This window comes from Vulpes lagopus, chromosome 9 (assembly GCF_018345385.1).
Source record: "Vulpes lagopus strain Blue_001 chromosome 9, ASM1834538v1, whole genome shotgun sequence".
Taxonomy (NCBI): Eukaryota; Metazoa; Chordata; class Mammalia; order Carnivora; family Canidae; genus Vulpes; species Vulpes lagopus.
In genome coordinates this window covers 95,398-112,417 of record NC_054832.1, presented here as the reverse complement: position 1 = coordinate 112,417, position 17,020 = coordinate 95,398, and the positions used below count along the sequence as shown (strand labels likewise).

The 17,020-nt window shown below is 48.2% G+C and overlaps 2 protein-coding genes across 3 annotated transcripts; one reads left to right on the top strand and one right to left on the bottom strand.

Annotated features, from left to right (window-relative positions):
• Nucleotides 1-474: 474 nt before the first annotated feature.
• Nucleotides 475-15,185, bottom strand: ZNF16 (zinc finger protein 16). Of its 2 annotated transcripts, XM_041768745.1 has the most exons (4): nucleotides 15,073-15,175; nucleotides 14,186-14,282; nucleotides 12,102-12,306; nucleotides 475-4,398 (listed from the first exon to the last, which is right to left on the bottom strand). In XM_041768745.1, exons 3-4 carry the CDS (start codon nucleotides 12,295-12,297, stop codon nucleotides 2,552-2,554), a joined length of 2,043 nt encoding a protein of 680 aa, XP_041624679.1. In that variant the 5' UTR covers nucleotides 12,298-12,306; nucleotides 14,186-14,282; nucleotides 15,073-15,175; the 3' UTR covers nucleotides 475-2,551. The 2 variants fall into 2 exon arrangements, with proteins under 2 accessions (XP_041624679.1, XP_041624678.1); XM_041768744.1 differs by lacking the exon at nucleotides 14,186-14,282 and having other exon boundaries at nucleotides 15,073-15,185.
• LOC121498977 (proline-rich protein 2-like) lies at nucleotides 14,163-15,429 on the top strand. The gene is made up of 2 exons (XM_041769413.1): nucleotides 14,163-14,167; nucleotides 14,685-15,429. The coding sequence occupies exons 1-2, from the start codon at nucleotides 14,163-14,165 to the stop codon at nucleotides 15,427-15,429; spliced, it is 750 nt and encodes a 249-aa protein (XP_041625347.1).
• Nucleotides 15,430-17,020: the final 1,591 nt, after the last annotated feature.

The window sequence follows — 17,020 nt, the reverse complement described above, 5'->3', positions numbered from 1 at the left end:
GTCTGCTTTTGCTCGGGGCCTCTGAACTGGTGTGATGAGAAAAGCCTGTTTTTTTTTCTAGTTACTGCCCAGGCATTTTACTATAGGACAACCCTACACACACCCAGAGTGTGGACATTGAGATCAGAATTTGAGTTTAGCGGCAGCCCGGATGGCTCAGCAGTTTAGCGCCACCTTCAGCCCAGGGTGTGATCCTGGAGTCCTGGGATTGAGTCCCGTGTCAGGCTCCCTGCGTGGAGCCTGCTCCTCCCTCTGCCTGTGTCTCTGCCTCTCTCTCTCTCTCTAATAAATAAATGAAGTCTTTTTTTAAAAATTTTTATTTATTTATGATAGTCACAGAGAGAGAGAGAGAGAGAGAGAGAGAGAGAGAGAGAGAGAGGCAGAGACACAGGCAGAGGGAGAAGCAGGCTCCATGCACTGGGAGCCCGACGTGGGATTCGATCCTGGGTCTCCAGGATCGCGCCCTGGGCCAAAGGCAGGCGCCAAACCACTGCACCACCCAGGGATCCCCAATAAATGAAGTCTTAAAAAACAAAACAAAACTTGAGTTTAGTGATCTCTACCCTAAGCAATTCCTGAATAATAGGTGCTTGCTACCCTATTCCCTTCTCATTCATGACCTGGGATGGTGGACCACCGTTCCTCTGGGTCATTGGCCCCTTGCTTCTGGGATCTGTGTGCAGTAATCTTGTGACTTTAATTCCTTTGTGTGAGTGTATTCAAACTGTGCCTTCAATAAAAAAGACCCCAGGGTTTTCACTTTCCCAAAACGGGAGCTTGGATGCTGAGGGAGCTACCTGGTGACCTATGTGGGTAGCTTGTACCTCCTCCTTCCACAGCTCTTAATGTGCACATTCCTAATTTACTACTCAGCTCTGCCTTCCTAACAAAACTGGCTATTCCTGGTGTCATCCCCCACTTCCCATCTTCACTGGTCATTCTCTCATTTGCTTCAAGTTGTCAACTCAAAGGACATCTTGGGGAGGCCCCTGATAGCCTCATTTAAAAGACCCCTTCAAAAAACCCATACCTTATTTCTTGCTTTCTTTTGCTAAATAACAATCATAACCATTAGGCCATTTTCTCTACCCAATGGAATGTAAAATCCTCAGGACAGGCGTTTTTCTTTCTTGTTTCCTGCTGTGTCCCCAGCAAATGGCATGTAGTATGCATCAAACAAGTATTTACTGGAGAAAAGGATGGACTCAGGCTGGACAAAGGGGAAAGTGAAGCCAGAGAGGGTTGCCTGACAGTAAGAAAGAAAAGGGAGGTCTACATGGGGCAGAAAGAGGAACAAGTGAGCTGGAGGGTTAGCACAGCAATGCTATCAGCAAAACTGCAAATGTGGCAGTTTCTCATCTAGGGTGTTTCCTTGGGAAGGTGGGGCTGAAGTGGGGTGAGCAGTGATGGCTACTCTGATGGCCTCTCAGAGAAGGGGAGGCAGCCCAGTGTAACCCCAGCCTGACCTGTGCACCCTTAAGCTAACTGTCTCAGACTTCCCTTCAAACCTCTCCTTCCTCATTTGCAATTGATGGCCTTGCTCCTACTTCCTTGAAAGAACAGAAGCCAAGCCCTTACCATCCTACCCTAACTGCACACCCAACTACATCAGCCTGTTAATGCCCTTCCTCCTGGAAAAACACAGGAGGGGCCTCTCCGTCCACTTACCCTAGGACACCCCCCAGATGAGACCTGCTGGGCTGGCATCTAGGGGCCTTTCTAGTGGCAGATGTGTTGTTTCTGGGCCAACCCCCACTGCTCATGGAGAAAGGCACACTCTGGGAAACTGAGGGGTCAGTCCCCACCTACTACGGATGCTCACAGGTGCTCTATAAATGTCTGGTGATGAACGGGCCTGGGAGCTTGTGAGAACAGGAGGGGTAAGCAGAGGGCAGGGCTCTGTGAGGCCAACAACCAGGACCGTAAGGTGCAAAGCCAGAGGGTGGGAAATAGCTGCATGTGTAATTGTGCAGCAGCCCTGAGTGGGACCATAAGGCATGACCTTAGACTCAGGTACAAGGACAGGGGGCAGGAATCCTGCACCTAGTGGGTACATGGGGGGGACAAGAAAGAGTGAACTGGTGGTAATGAGTACACACCACTTCTGTGGAAGGATGACTACAATCAGACCTGAAAATCTCTCGATCTGATTTTTATGTAAGCAGAGTATCAATTATAACCATAGACACCAGAATTCACTCTTTATGAATAATTGCCAAAGAAAAGAGTTACTGTGGTTATTTTGAACCAAATGTCAGTTTACTTTTTTGGTTCTGTTTGATTATAGTAATAAACTCTATTCATGAATACGCAGCATCTATCATCTTTCCCCTCCTAACAATTGTGGGAGTCTGGTAACAAAATGTACAAGCAAAACAAACAAGAACCACAGGGTCATAGGAGGCAGGAGTGATGGTAGGGGAAGGAGGGTCTGGGCTTTGTGGACAGTGGGATGTGAGGGGGAGAGGGTAGCAAGAATCTGGCTTCAAGTCTGGAAGGTGAATGAAGCCAGGACATGGCCAGAGGAGTCAGAATGGAGCTGTATTCCATTTCACTCCCTGGTGTGGATCAGCTGGTGCTTGACCAACTTTGACCGCTGGCTGAAGGCTTTCCCACATGCAGAGCAGTCATAGGGCTTCACACCAGTGTGGATCCTCTGGTGCTGGATGAGGACTGAACGCTGACTGAAGGCCTTCCCGCACTCACTGCACTTATATGGCCTTTCACCAGTGTGAATTATCTGATGTTGAATAAGGTGTGAACTCTGGCTGAAGCCCTTACCACATTCAACACACGTGTACGGCTTTTCTCCAGTGTGAACTTTCTGGTGGTGAATGAGGTTTGAGCTTCGGTTGAAGGCTTTACCACACTGGTTACATTCATGGGGTTTCAATCCATTATGGATTCTCTGATGCTGAATGAGAGTTGAACTCTGGCTGAAGGTTTTTCCACATTCAGTACATTCGTAGGGTTTCTCTCCGGTGTGAACTCGCTGGTGAAGGATAAGGTTGGAGCTCCGACCAAATGTTTTTCCACATTCGCGACACTCATATGGCTTGTCACCTGTGTGCACACCCTGATGCTGAATGAGGGCTGAGCTGTGGCTGAAGGCCTTCCCACAGATGCTACATTCATACGGCTTCTCTCCTGTGTGGATTATCTGGTGCTTTCTGAGCACTGAGCTGTAACTAAAGGCCTTTCCACACACATTACATACATGAGGCTTTTCTCCAGTGTGAATTCTCCGATGCTGAATGAGGCTTGAACTCTGACTGAAGGCCTTCCCGCAGTCACTGCACTTATAGGGTTTCTCTCCAGTGTGAACCCTATGATGCTTAATGAGGTTGGAGACCCGGCTGAATGGTTTGCCACACTCATTACACTCATAAGGTCTCTCTCCAGTGTGAACTCTCTGATGCTTCCTCAGATGTGAGCTCTGGCTGAATGCTTTCCCACACTCATTACACTGAAAAGGCTTCTCACCAGTGTGAATCCTGTGGTGTTTAATGAGATTTGAGCTCCGCCTAAAGGCCTTCCCACATTCGTTGCACACATACGGCTTCTCTCCAGAATGAATTCTTTGATGTTGGATGAGGTTTGAGCTCCGCCTGAAGGCCTTCCCACATTCACTGCACTCATAGGGCTTCTCACTCATGTGAGACTTCTGGTGCTTCTTAAGGCTTGAGTTCTGGCTGAAGGCTTTTCCGCATTCACTGCACACATAAGGCTTCTCTCCGCTGTGATTAATCTGATGCCTAATGAGGTTTGAGTGCACACTGAAGGTTTTCCTGCATTCACTGCACTGATAGGGTTTTTCACTCACATGAGATCTCTGATGATTTTTAAGGAATGAGTTCTGGCTGAAGGATTTTCCACATTCATTGCATACAAAGGACTTCTGTCCAGTATGGATTATCTGATGCTGAATAAGATCAGGGTTTCCTCTGAAGGTTTTCCCACAATCATTACATATGAGTGGGCTTTCAGCTATGTGATGCTCCTCATGGCTACTTAAGTCCATACTGTGCTGGAAGCTGTGGCCACACATGTCATACAGATGTGGCCTCTCTTCTGTAGGAATTCCCTGAGATGCCATTGGGTTTGGGCTCAGACTGAAGCTTCTTACAAAGTCATCACAGCCCAGCCCTTTCTCTAAGGGGCTCCTAAGGAGCACTGCCATTGGAGTGAAGCCCCCCTCCTGGTAGAGTGACTGCACTCGTCTCTTACTGTCAGGGGCTCCCCAATCCCTCTCCAGTACATCATCACAGAGTTCTCCAAGCTCAGGCACCTGGGAAAAATCACTGGCATAGTTTTCTGATATTTCTTCCTGTGATTCCAAATTCTCAGAAACTTCTTTCTTCTGAAGAAATTCCTTGCTCTTAGTCCTGGTGTCCCAATCTGAAATGACAAACAAAGTCACTTGGAAGGAAACAGGAAAATACAGATGACACATCTGGGAATGCGTGACCCACTAGGGGTGGTAGTCCCTAAACTCAAGAGGACCAGGGAGGGGCTGGGAGGGCTTCAAGGGGACGAGGCAGCGGAGCCCTAAACTAGAAGACTGATGCTTGCTCCCCTGACCCATGTCTCAGAAAATCACTGCTCGTCTCCCTCCTGGTTCAAACCAAAATCCCAGGTGCTTCTCAGCTGCACCTCCCCTCTCCCACTGCAGGCCATCAGCAAGTCCTGCCAGCTCTCCCTGGAGTGCCTCAAGTCCAAGTGCTCGCCACTCTCCCTGTACGTTATACGTTTCATGCTGTATTGTTAATCACTGCGCCCTTTGGTCTTTCCCACTGTGTTTCTTGCGCCAGTAGTTTTCTTAGCACCAACTAATGGCATTCAGGCCTTGCCTCAGGAGTCACCAGTATGGAGAGGTGGGCTCTCTGCCGGCAGGTGCAGAGGGGCCTGTTCCCTTCAGAGAAGCAACAGATTCTGTCCTGTTCAACAGAGGAGGCTTCAGAGACTGTGCCCTGCCCTACCTAGGCAGCCCTTACCCCCCCCCCCCCCCCCACAAACCTGCAATTCTGGCTGCTGCTAGCTGGACAGTCTTTGCCCTGGTACAATGATGAAGCTGCTGTGTCCATCTTTCTGAAGGCAGAAATGTGCATAAGGTTCCTCATCAGTCAGAAGGGCTGTCACCTCCCCCACTCTCTTCACACCCGAAGGAACAAGGAAAACATCACTCCCCTGGATCTCACTTGAATGCAGATCTTAAGTCTCTGTCTCATTCAAATGGAGACACCCAGACCACTCTGCTGCCATCTTTCCCTGCCTGGATGCTGAGAAGCTTACCTGGCCTCGTACCTACCCCTCCTGTCCAGGGACATCCTAGCGACATCAGAGTATTTCACCTTTTGCCCAGGCCCTTCCTGAGCTCACCTGCACCCCTGCTCTTGTTCCCTGAGCACGATGGATACACTTACCTTAAGATCTGCCCCACTTGGAACTCTCCCCAGATGGTCCTCATGCTCCTTCATTTTTTTTTTTTTTTTTAAGATTTACTGATTTCGGGGTGGGGGACAAGGGAGGGGCAGGAGGAGAAAGAAACTTAAAGCAGACTATGCGCTGAGCACAGAGATGTACAAGAAATACAAGAAACTTGATCTCAGGACCCTGAGATCATGACCTGAGCTGAAATCAAGAGTTGGACACTTAACCAACTGTGCCACCCAGACGCCCCTCCCTCCTTCACCTCTTCCTGGTTTCTGGCCAAACACACTTCACTGGAGAGACTTTCTCTGATCACCTCCCCTTCTTGCTGTCTCCTGTGCAGCCTGGCTGCTCCCTGACAGGGCTCCGTGTCCTGAGAATGGCCACAGTCAGTGGTGCAGAGTAAGTGGGTGGACATCCCTCCCCGTGATTCCTTGGATTCGCTGTCCTCTGACCTGTCCCTCAGTCCACGCTAACATCGCCTCTCCCCTCCTGGGAGTTCTAGGACCTAACAAAACAGCACTGCGTCCCTGCCTGTTCTGGATATTTCTGTTCCCTCTGGAGCCACCAGAATGATGTCAATGCAGACCTGGCACAGCCTCACACTCAGCCTATCTGCCTGCCATGCCCACACATGTGGAGGCTCCTGCACACTTCTTGCCCTTTGAATGGAGTTTGTGTCAGACTCTCCTTGGAACTCAGCCATGTGCCTGGCACAACATATGGGGACCATGCTTTACCCTCCTGCTGACCCTCAGGTAGGCCCATCATCATATGCTGCACATGGGCTGACCCTGTTCTTCTGTGAGCCTCAGAGCTCCCCAGGTTAGGAGCCCTGGCTCTGGGGTGTCTAGGAAATGTCCACATGATGCTGGGCTGTTAGGAATAATGAGGGAAGAGTTCACTGAGGACTGCAGGGACAGACAGGAAGGCTGCTATGGGAAACAAGGGTATGGACAGGATGGCCCAAAGCACACTATGCCCCCCACTACTCCCAGTGACTGACCCAGCGACCCTCTCACCCTCCTTTGGCTGCATATGGAGTAGGGACCGGAAGGCGATGCATGGGAGTTTCTATTTTTCTACACCCTGAAACACTTGTTACATATTTAAGTATTACAACCACTTTAGTGGGTATGAAGTGGTATTTTCATTGTGGTTTTGATTTGCTTTTCTCAAAAGACTACTGAAGCTAAGCAGTTTTTCATGTGCTTGTTGGTCATTTGCCTATTTTCTTTTGAAAAGTGTTTCCTCGAGTCCTTTGCTATCTTAAAATTGGGGTTGCCTTTTATTGTGGAGTTCTTTATATATCCTGGATACTAGACTGTTACCAGAAACACAATTTGCAAAGGTTTCCTTCCATTCAATAGAATGTCTTTTTACTGTCTTGATAAGGTCCCTTGATACTCAAAAGTTTTAATTGTGATAAAGTCCCACTTACCCATCTTTTTCTCTTATTGCTCATGCTTTCAGTGTCATATCTAAGAATCCATCGCCAAACCCAAGGTTATGAAAATTTACATCTAAGAGTTTTATGATTTCAGTTCTTTACTTAGGTTGTTGGGCCATTTTGAATTAATTTTTGGTGTGAAGTAGTGGCCCCAGTTTATTCTTTTGCACACGGATATCCACTTGTCCCAGCATCATCTGTTGAAGACTTATCTTTCTCACTGAATGGTCTTGACATCCATGTTGCCAATCGATTTGTCACAGATGTCTAGGTTTATTTCTAGACTCTCAATTCTCTTCCAATGATCTCTATGTTTAGCTTTATGTCAGTACAAAACAAAAAATTTTTATTATTGACACTGTAGTAATTTTTGAAACTGGTGAGTATGAGTCCTCTGACTTTGTTCTTCATTTTCAAGCTTGTTTTGACTGTTTAGAGTTGTAATTCTTTATGAATTTGAGGGCTAAGTTTTCAATTCCTGCAAAAAAAGCTGTTGGAATTTTTAAAAAATGATTTTATTTATTCATGAGAATCACACAGAGCAAGGCAGAGACATAGGCAGAGGGAGAAGCAGGCTACATGCAGGGAGCCCGATGCAGGACTTGATCCCAGAACCTGGGATCACCACCTAAGCAAAAGGCAGATGCTCAACAACTGAGTCACTCAGGTGCCCCCGCTGCTGGAATTTTGATATGATTTGTATTGAATTTTTAGATTGCTCTGGATAGCACAGACATTTGTAACATTATTACGTCCAATCCATGGACTTGACATCTTTCCAATTGTTTAGGTACTTGCTAATTTCTTTTGTCAAGGCTTTGTAATTCTCAGCAAACAAGCTTTCACTTCCTTGGTTAAATTTATTCAGATACTTTTTTTCTTTTTTAAAGATTTTATTTACTTGAGAAAGGGAGGGAGAGAAAGAGATGAGGGAGGGGCAGAAGGAGAAGCAGACTCTTCACTGAGCAGGGAGCTTGACGTAGAGGTAGATCCCAGCACCCTGAGATCATGACCTAAACTGAAGGCAGTTGCTTAATGGACTGAGCCACCCAGGTGCCACTATTTTTTTTTCTTTTGATGCTATTTAAGTGAAGCTTCCTCAATTTCATTTTCAGATTGGTCATTGCCGGTACATAGAAACAACTGATTGTGTGTGTTGATTTGTACCCTGAAACTTGGCTGAAATTTATTAGTTCTTCTACTTTTTAATGGATTCTGTGTGATGTCTACATATGGGATCATGTCCTTTTGAAACAGAGATAGTTTCTATCTTCCTTCTCCATCTGAACGTCTTTTCTTTTTCTTCGCTGATTGGTCTGGTTAGAACTTCCAGTACAATGCTGAATAGCAATGGTAAACAGGTATACCTTCCTGATCACTAGGGGGAAAGATTTTCATCTTTCACTATTGTATATAATGCTAGCAGCGGGTTCTTCATGAATGCCCTTCATCATGTTAAGGAGGTTAGCTTATATTGAATTTTTTGAGTGGTCCTTTTTTTTTTTTTTAATTATCACAAAGGGTGTTTGATTTTGTCAAATACTTTTTCTGCATCAATTGAGATGATTATGGATGGTATTAATGAGATTATTATGGGTCTTTTTCCTTCATTCTATTAGTGTGACTGGTTTTGTTATGCTGAACCTTTGTGTTCTGGGTTACATCCCATGTGTGCAATATTTTATTCTTTAGTCACTTTGGTAATTTTTGTTTGTTTTCAGGAATTTCATCTAAATTATTTGTCAATGCACAGCTGTCAACAGTCTTTTCTATTTATTTATTTATTTGTTTGTTTATTTATGAGAGAGAGAGAGAGGCAGAGACACAGGCAGAGGGAGAAGCAGGCTCCATGCTGGGAGCCCGACGTGGGACTTGATCCCGGGACTCCAGGATTGTGCCCTGGGCCAAAGGCAGGCGCTAAACCACTAAGCCACCCAGGGATCCCCCAACAGTCTTCTCTTAAACTCTTGTTTACTTTTGTAAGATCAGTAGTAATGTCCACTTCTGAGTTTTATTTATGTCTTCAAAGGTTTGTCGATTTTATATTTCCTAAAAAACAACTTTTGATTCTCTAACGTTCTACCTTCTATTTCATTTATCTCTCCTTTAATATTTCTTATTTCCTTCCTTCTGTTTGCTTTGGGTTTAGTTTATTTTTTTCGTAGTTCCTTAAGATGTAAAGTTAGGTTACTGATTTAAGATCTTTCTTTCTTTTTAATGTATCCATTTACTGCTATAGATTTCCCTTTCAGCACTGCCTTTACATACTGGAAGTTTTTGTTTGTTTTCATTTGTCTGCAGGTGTTTTCAAATTTCCCTTGTGATTTTTTTTCTTGACCCACACGTTAACAGATTTTTATTTTTTTTATTTTTAAATTTTTAAAAAGTTTTATTTATTTATTTATTCATGATAGAGAGAGAGAGAGGCAGAGGGAGAAGCAGGCTCCATGCCGGGAGCCCAACGTGGGACTCGATCCCGGGACTCCAGGATTGCACCCCGGGCCAAAGGCAGGCACCAAACTGCTGAGCCACCCAGGGATACCCAAAAGTATATTTTAAAAATTTCTATACATTTGTGAATGTTTCACTTTTCAGGTTGTGGTTGACTGAAGATAATATGTTACATGATATCAACTGTTTTTATATTGAGATTTGTTTTGTGGCCTAACATAATGTCTACATTGGAGAATGACCAGGTACACTTAAGAAGAATATGTACTCCTTTGGTGGAATTTATGTATATACATGTCTATTAGGTCTAATTGATTTATAGTGTTGTTCAACTTCCCTACCTTTTTTTTTTTTTTTTAAAGATTTTATTTATTCATGAGAGACACACAGAGAGAGGCAGAGACACAGAGAGAGGGAGAAGTGGGCTCCCTGCAGACAGCCCGATTCAGTACTCAATCCTCAGATCCTGGGATCACACCCTGAGCTGACGGCAGACATCCAACTGCTGAGCCACCCAGATGTCCCTCCTTACAATGTTTTTGAACCCATGCTTTTCTGCCCTAAGTTTTGAGTTAGGCAAAACAGAAACAAGTGCTTTGCATCAACCCTTTATCCAATCCCCCACAGGTTAGGACGAAATTATTTTTGAGTAAGGTCTTATCTGATCCCTTTGGAATGAGGGACCATGATCCCACACTGGTAACACAAGATGCTCATTTTAAGACTGCTACTGAGCCAGGGAGTGTTTGGGCACAAACAAGTAAAAACACCACAAAGCTTTCCTACCATTTTTAAGTGGCCTTTTATTCTTGATTTAGCATTCACCTGATTGCTGTAAACCTGTTTTCTAGATTTAGATTCTTGACAAAATTGGTGCTGCAGTTTCTTTCTTTTTTTTTTTTTTTTAAGATTTTATTTATTCATGAGAGACACACACAGAGAGAGAGAGGCAGAGACACAGGCACAGGGAGAAGCAGGCTCCACACAGGGAGCCCAACGTGGGATTTGATCCCGGGTCTCCAGGGTCACATCCTGGGCCGAAGGTGGCGCTAAACTACTGTGCCACCCAGGCTGCCCCCTTTTTGTTTGTTTTTAATGTTTATGTGGAGGACTTGGTATTTTGAGCTACGTACTCCAATATTCTGTTCCACAGTGGCTTTTTAAACATGAGTTACCATCAACCTAGGTGTTGTTTTGTTTTTCTTTTTAATGGAAGAGGGCCTGGCCTCCCCCACCATTCTCTGCCCAGCATACCCTTAACCCTTTGGTTCACATTCTGCCTCTGTCTGGGGTGGTCATCAGCAGGCCTGCCTCTTAGGGCCACTTCTTGGGACCTCATGATGTCTCTCATCCCCTAATACTCTCCTGCTCCAACATACCCAGGACTGCCTTGTACCATCTCTGCCTGTTAAAGGAGGACATCAAGAGGATGTGACCACTGGTTGACTCATGAGCTGGATCCAGGTGACCGGGTTCCTCAACCTTTCCCTGTCCTTGAACATACATTCTGCTTGCTTTCCCTGCTCCCAGAAGCTGCCCCAAGGACACAGCCTTGAGACAATGATGTGGTGCTGACACCATCTAGACAGTATATGTAACTAAATCCAGTTAAGGCCACTCTATCAACTTTTAAGATTTTGTAGGTGGGTGCTAGGGTTCATTCATATTGCAGCTTTCCAAGACAAGCCTCTTAAATAAGTTCCCTTGCTTATTAAACTGTCACCTACAGGGATACCTGGGTAGCTCAGTGGTTAAGTGTCTGCCTTTGGCTCCAGTCATGATCATGGGGTTCTGGGATCGAGTCCTGCAGCAGGCTCCCTGTGGGGAGCCTGCCTCTCCCTCTGCCTGTATCTCTGTCTCTCATGAATAAATAAAATCGTAAAAAAAAACCCAAAAAAACAAAAAACCTGTCACCTACCAACCTGGGTGTCCTGCCTTGTTCTTCAGACTCTCCTTTCCCTTTGTATACAGAGGCCAGTTTAAGTTATACCTGTAAAGTTCGCAAGGTTTGCGAACCAACACTGCCATTAGCCCAACCTTCCCTGGCCACAGAGTCTGACCAGGGTCTTCTGTCCAGATATCCTGATTATAAACCATAGGTCATGTAGTTAAGAGGTGCCTCCAGTAAAATAGCAGATCCCAGTGAGGGAGGCTTACACTGAGTGACCATCCTAATCACTGCTGATAGGGCCACAAAAAAGGCAAGCTAGTTGGGGGCTCCTCAGGAAAGGACGGTCTAGTAGAATTCCAAAGTGGAGGGGAGTGGTTAGGTAGTATGAATACAGCCAGGAGGGAGCAGGATCACAGCCTGAGTTAGGGCAGTACCCTGAGTGCAGGGGACCACCATCAGCCTGGTGGCTGGGCTGGGCAGGGCTCAGCCAGTGACCCATTACATTACAGCTCTCTATGTCCAGTGGGGAAACCCAGTGTCCTGCCCAGGCACCAGGACAACCTGGAGCCAGGCTCAATTCCTCTCTACTCTCTAGCAGGGGACCACCATCAACCTGGTGGCTGGGCTGGGCAGGGCTCAGCCAGTGACCCATTACATCATAGCTCTCTATGTCCAGTGGGGAAACCCAGTGTCCTGCCCAGGCACCAGGACAGCCTGGAGCCAGGCTCAATTCCTCTCTACTCTCTAGCCTAGGCCATCAAGTCCATGGGGTAGCCCATCCCTCACAATGATATAGATGTCTCTTGGAGGTAAGCACAGGGTGACGCAGACAAAGTCCCTCCAGAATGAGGGCACCAGTGGGAAACTTGCTCCCAGTACCTGGCTGCTGATGGTGAGGGGGGGTGGCTCCTGGCTCAGTGTAGCCACAGCAGTGGGGATCACGGAGTGTAGATCCAGCATGGGTCACAGCAGGAGCATCACTCACACAGGCCTGGGATGCAGGGATCCAAGGGGATGGTCCAGGAACCGAGGGCTCCATTTCTGCCTCTTCAGACCGAGCTCTGAGGCTAGGCATGGCTGGGACCTGGAGACCAGCAAGGATGCAGGTGAGTGTACAGAGGGGCTAGCTCCAGGGAGCCATACCTCCACCTGGCAGAGGTCTCTTCTACCCCTATAGTCTGAGACCTGACGTAGACCTGGTGCTGGGTCTCAGGGAAGAGGTAAGATGGTGATCTCAGGGCAAGGTGAGCAGTGTCCCATGGGTATCCTGGAATGGCCCAGGCCTGCCATGATAGGAGAACAGCCCCAGAGCCTACACCCACCACGCTAGGTCTACCCCTCATTCCTGACACAATGCCCTGAAGGTGGACCATCAGATCCATTCACAGTAGAGCCGCAACACGGTCATCATGGTGTCTGAGTTGTGCCCTCCCGGCAGTATCTATAGTAGGTATCCCTGTCTCTATCCCCGACCTGCCTTCCCACTTTAACAGTGGTTTCCTCCCAGGCTCCTCCTTATCTCTTCGTGCTGGTTCACCAGGGCTTACTTTTAAACCTACACCGATTTCGGGATCCCTGGGTGGCGCAGCAGTTTGGCGCCTGCCTTTGGCCCAGGGCGCGATCCTGGAGACCCGGGATCAAATCCCACATCGGGCTCCCGGTGCATGGAGCCTGCTTCTCCCTCTGCCTGCTTCTGTCTCTGCCTCTCTCTCTGTGACTATCATAAATAAATTAAAAAAAAAAAAAAAACCTACATGGATTTCCTTGATTAAGGAAGGAATCAACAACCTTATCCTGTGACGATTCCCAAACTTGGGCTCATCTCCAGCTCTAAATCTTCCTGAGGAGATATAATTCTCTCACTGATACGTCAGGTCCCCCTATGGACCAAGTTAGTATTTCCCCCACCTCTCCCTGCCCTGTGTCTGCAAATGCACCATGCCCTGCTCAGTGGCCCACCTGTATTGTGGCAATGTCCCTTGGCCCCTTATCACGCTGCACCACTGACAAGTGACGATCACCTCTTTGTCTTTCAAGGATGGGGAAGACAAGTCAGGAAAGGCTGGAAGAAGCCCACGGTGGACGGTGCCTGCCTCCTGGGTAGTGTGTAGAAGCCCTGACAGTTGTTTTGGCTTTCTGTAATCCAAGTGCCTGAATTAAGCTCTGATTGCTGAAGCATGCACTGCATGCAGGCATCCATGTCAAAGATGGAATAAATGCCAGCCACTGGACTCCCTAAAGAGCCAGGCCGCCTCCCCTGATTGAGCCTCCTTTGTTTTAGAGATCTTGGTTGATTCTGATTACTGGCCATTTGGTCCACTTGTTATTTTTCTTTTTCTGTACTTGAAATTCCCACTCTTATTTTATTAAGTACTTTTGAGAGAGAGAGGCAGAGTGTGAGTGCGCACCAGTGGGGTAAGCGGCAGAGGGAGAGAGAGAAGCAGACTCCCTGTTGAGCAGGGAGCCTGAGTCAGGACTCAATCCCAGGACCCTGAGGTCATGACCCAAGCTGAAGTCAGACACTTAACCAAATAAGCCACACAGGTGCCACTCTACTCTGTTCTAAATTCACCAATAAAGAGTGAGCCCATGAAACCCTAGGTCTCCACCCTTGACCCCAATAAAAGCAGAAGCCCTGGCCACTGCACCTGTCTTTCTCATTACCTGAAACCTCCCTTGTGGCCTCCAGGTGTGCTAATTTGCAGGCCCTCTAAGTAACCTTTATTTTTTTGAAAACTTCCTAACGGTTGTCGCTGAAGAGCATTCTGCAATCACAGTAAGAACCACAAGGGATGGTCCACCCAAATCCTTGGCTTTTGACAGGCTGAGACCAGGACAAAACAGGAGGGAGCAAGGAAGCAGTACCCAGCGGCAGGCAGGCATTTAAACAAGGCCCAGGGAAGCGGGCTTAGGCAATGCCTGGTTAGAAATTTGGAGAACATGAAGTAAAGGTGTGGACCGACCTCAGAAGCAGGGTCGTGGGGTACAGACGAGGCCGTGGCTGCTTGACGGTGGCACAGGGGCCACGTTTCTGTATCAGGACAAACCAACCGGTGCTCCCTGGAATGGTGCGGACAAGCGTCAAAGCAAGGAGCGCACAGACTAAGGTGCCTGTCCGGTAGCAGCAGGACAGAGCAGGGGTTGCTTCCGCGGGTGGGGGGTCTTCACCACACAAATGAACATTTGCAATATTCACTCGCTTTATTTTAAATTTCTTGAAATCATCCTCACCGTCACTGAATGAGGGCACAGTCACGTGGCTCAAGATTCAAAGGCAAAGAAGGACTTCTGGAGAAACACTCCCAGCCAGCGGCTCAGCTCCCCTCCCCAGCGGCTGATGTGCCCTTCTCGAACGTTCTACACTCCTCACATCTCGTTTTTCTCATTCAGTATATGTGGGGCCACGTCCGGGACACAGACCGAACCTGCGGTAACCTGAACGCCCTGGACCTCCGTGTGCAGCTGCGAAGCCCTGCAACCCGGGCATACGGCACAGCCGCCGGCGGGGACCCCGCAGAGGGAGTTCCCGCGTGGCCCGTGTCATTACCGGAACCGTTGCCGACGCGGACGCAAGGTTCCCGCGCAAGCCCTGGGGCCTCGGGGACTGGGGCGGTCGGCCGGAAGGCGCGCGCCCCGCGACCTCCAGGAGCCGGTTCCCCCGCCTGAGACTCGGCGCGCTGGGCGGGCCGAGGGGCGAGGCCGGCGTCGCTCCGCCCGCACGGGGACCCCGCCGGCCCGGCCGCCCCGCGACCAGGGCCCGCTGCGCTCCACCCCGGCCGCCACACGCCGCCCCCGCGGCCCCCGCCCCGTGCCCACGCCGCCCTGCCCAGGCCCCGGGGCCGGCACCCACCGCGGGGCGTCCGTGTCACGGCTTCCCGTCCGCGGGTCCTCCCCACCCGGGGGTCTCTCCGGTCGCCGCGCGCCGTCGCAGGACGGCCGGCTCCGCCCAGAGGCGGGGCCGGAAATCCCTCCCCCGACTTCCGGGCGGCGGCGGCGCTCTAGGCGGCGGAGGTCCGGAGACTCGGTGGCCCCGCCGGCGGCCGGCGAGAGCGCGGGCTCCCGGGCGTCCCCGAGGTCGGAGGGGCGGCCCGCGCGGTGCTCGCCGCCTGTGTGGAGCCGGGGCGGGGCCCTGAGCCGCCGGGCGGGCGGGACACGCGGAGTCCCTAAGGAGACGCCACGCTCCGTGCGGCTGCCCGGGGCACACTGAGCCCGAGGACGGCGGGCGCCGGCAGGTGCTTTCGGCGGGAAGATGGTCAAAATTAGAAATCTGTAATGAAAAGTTCGCAAAAAATTCTTAAATATTGGAATTTACGAACATTGCCTACGTAATCTTTTAATAAAAAGTGATAGTAGCTGGAAAAGGACAGACTGCTATCAAGCAATGAAAAGCAAAAGACTTCATTCTCGCGCCTATGGAAGCCAGTGTGAAGTGGAAAATATACGAAATTCAAAATTTACGGAGTATTTTTCAGAGAAAAAAATCCATAAAACAAAGGAAAATTCCGACTTTTTAATGCTTGTGGGCCCTGTAGGGGCTCTCAGGGAAGCTACACTTTAACATTTGTCAGAGTCCAAGCGCGGGCTCAGTCTCTCCTGGGAACACGTTCTACATCCGGGAGTAACGGGCCGGCGGGGAGAGACCGGGAAAGCCGCTGCTTGACCAACCTCTACAAATCCCAGAGATACGGGCGCATGAGCAGACCACCTGGTTTGTCTTAAACATCAGCTAGAAGGTATTCAAAGGCGACACCAAGAAGTCTAAGTTCCCTGGTCAGTTTTGTATAAAAGTGCCCAGTGCCAGCTGATTCAGGTCCCTCTCACTCTAGAGAGCTTGATTTCTGTTCTCACCTTCATTTAATAAACTATCACTTCCCCCTTTTGTGTCTTAAAAAAATACATTCTTCCGCTCCCGGAGACAACTCTACAAGCCTGTAACATTCGCTTCATTTATTAATAACCTAAAAGGGAGGAATCCAAACATAAAGAGAAGAGTAAAACAAAAACAGAAACCTCCCTGGTTCCCAGAAGGTTAAGGTCATACAGTTCTACATCTACTAAAAGCTTAAAATAAGCGCTGTAACTCTCTGAAATGTCTTTTGTCTAATGCTTTGTAACTCATGTTAAAAAGAACGTATATAATCCTGCACCAAATGTTCCTCCTCCTCTCCCAGCACTCTGTTGTTTAATTCTTTTTTTTTTTTTAATTTTTATTTATTTATGATAGAGAGAGAGGCAGAGACACAGGCAGAGGGAGAAGCAGGCACCGGGAGCCCGACGTGGGACTCAATCCCGGGGTCACCAGGATCGCGCCCTGGGCCAAAGGCAGGCGCCAAACCACTGCGCCACCCAGGGATCCCCTCTGTTGTTGTTAAGTAGACTCCGCACCCAATGTGGGGCAGAGCATTCTCTTCTTTATAAATATTCTGTATTGGGGCAGCTATCCTAACCAGGGCTAAAGAAAACTCTCTTTAAGAGATTCTAAAAGTTTGGTTAATATTGCATCAATAATATAAATATATCGCTCTAACTACTTTTTCATTGTTAAAGAAGACCAAAGGGTATATCTTCAGATGTTAGAAAAAGGAAAATACATTTCTCTGCACCAGCAATAACCAACAAGATAATGTAAGAGAAAATGAAATATACTCCATGATAGCAGCACAAGCTATTAAAATGCTGTGTAATTAATAAAGAGCGCTCAAAACCTCTGTGGAGAACACTTTGAAACTCTAGTAAAGGACAAAGAAGATAATCTTAGTAAATAGATATTTCTTGCTCTTGGATAGGGCAACTTAATA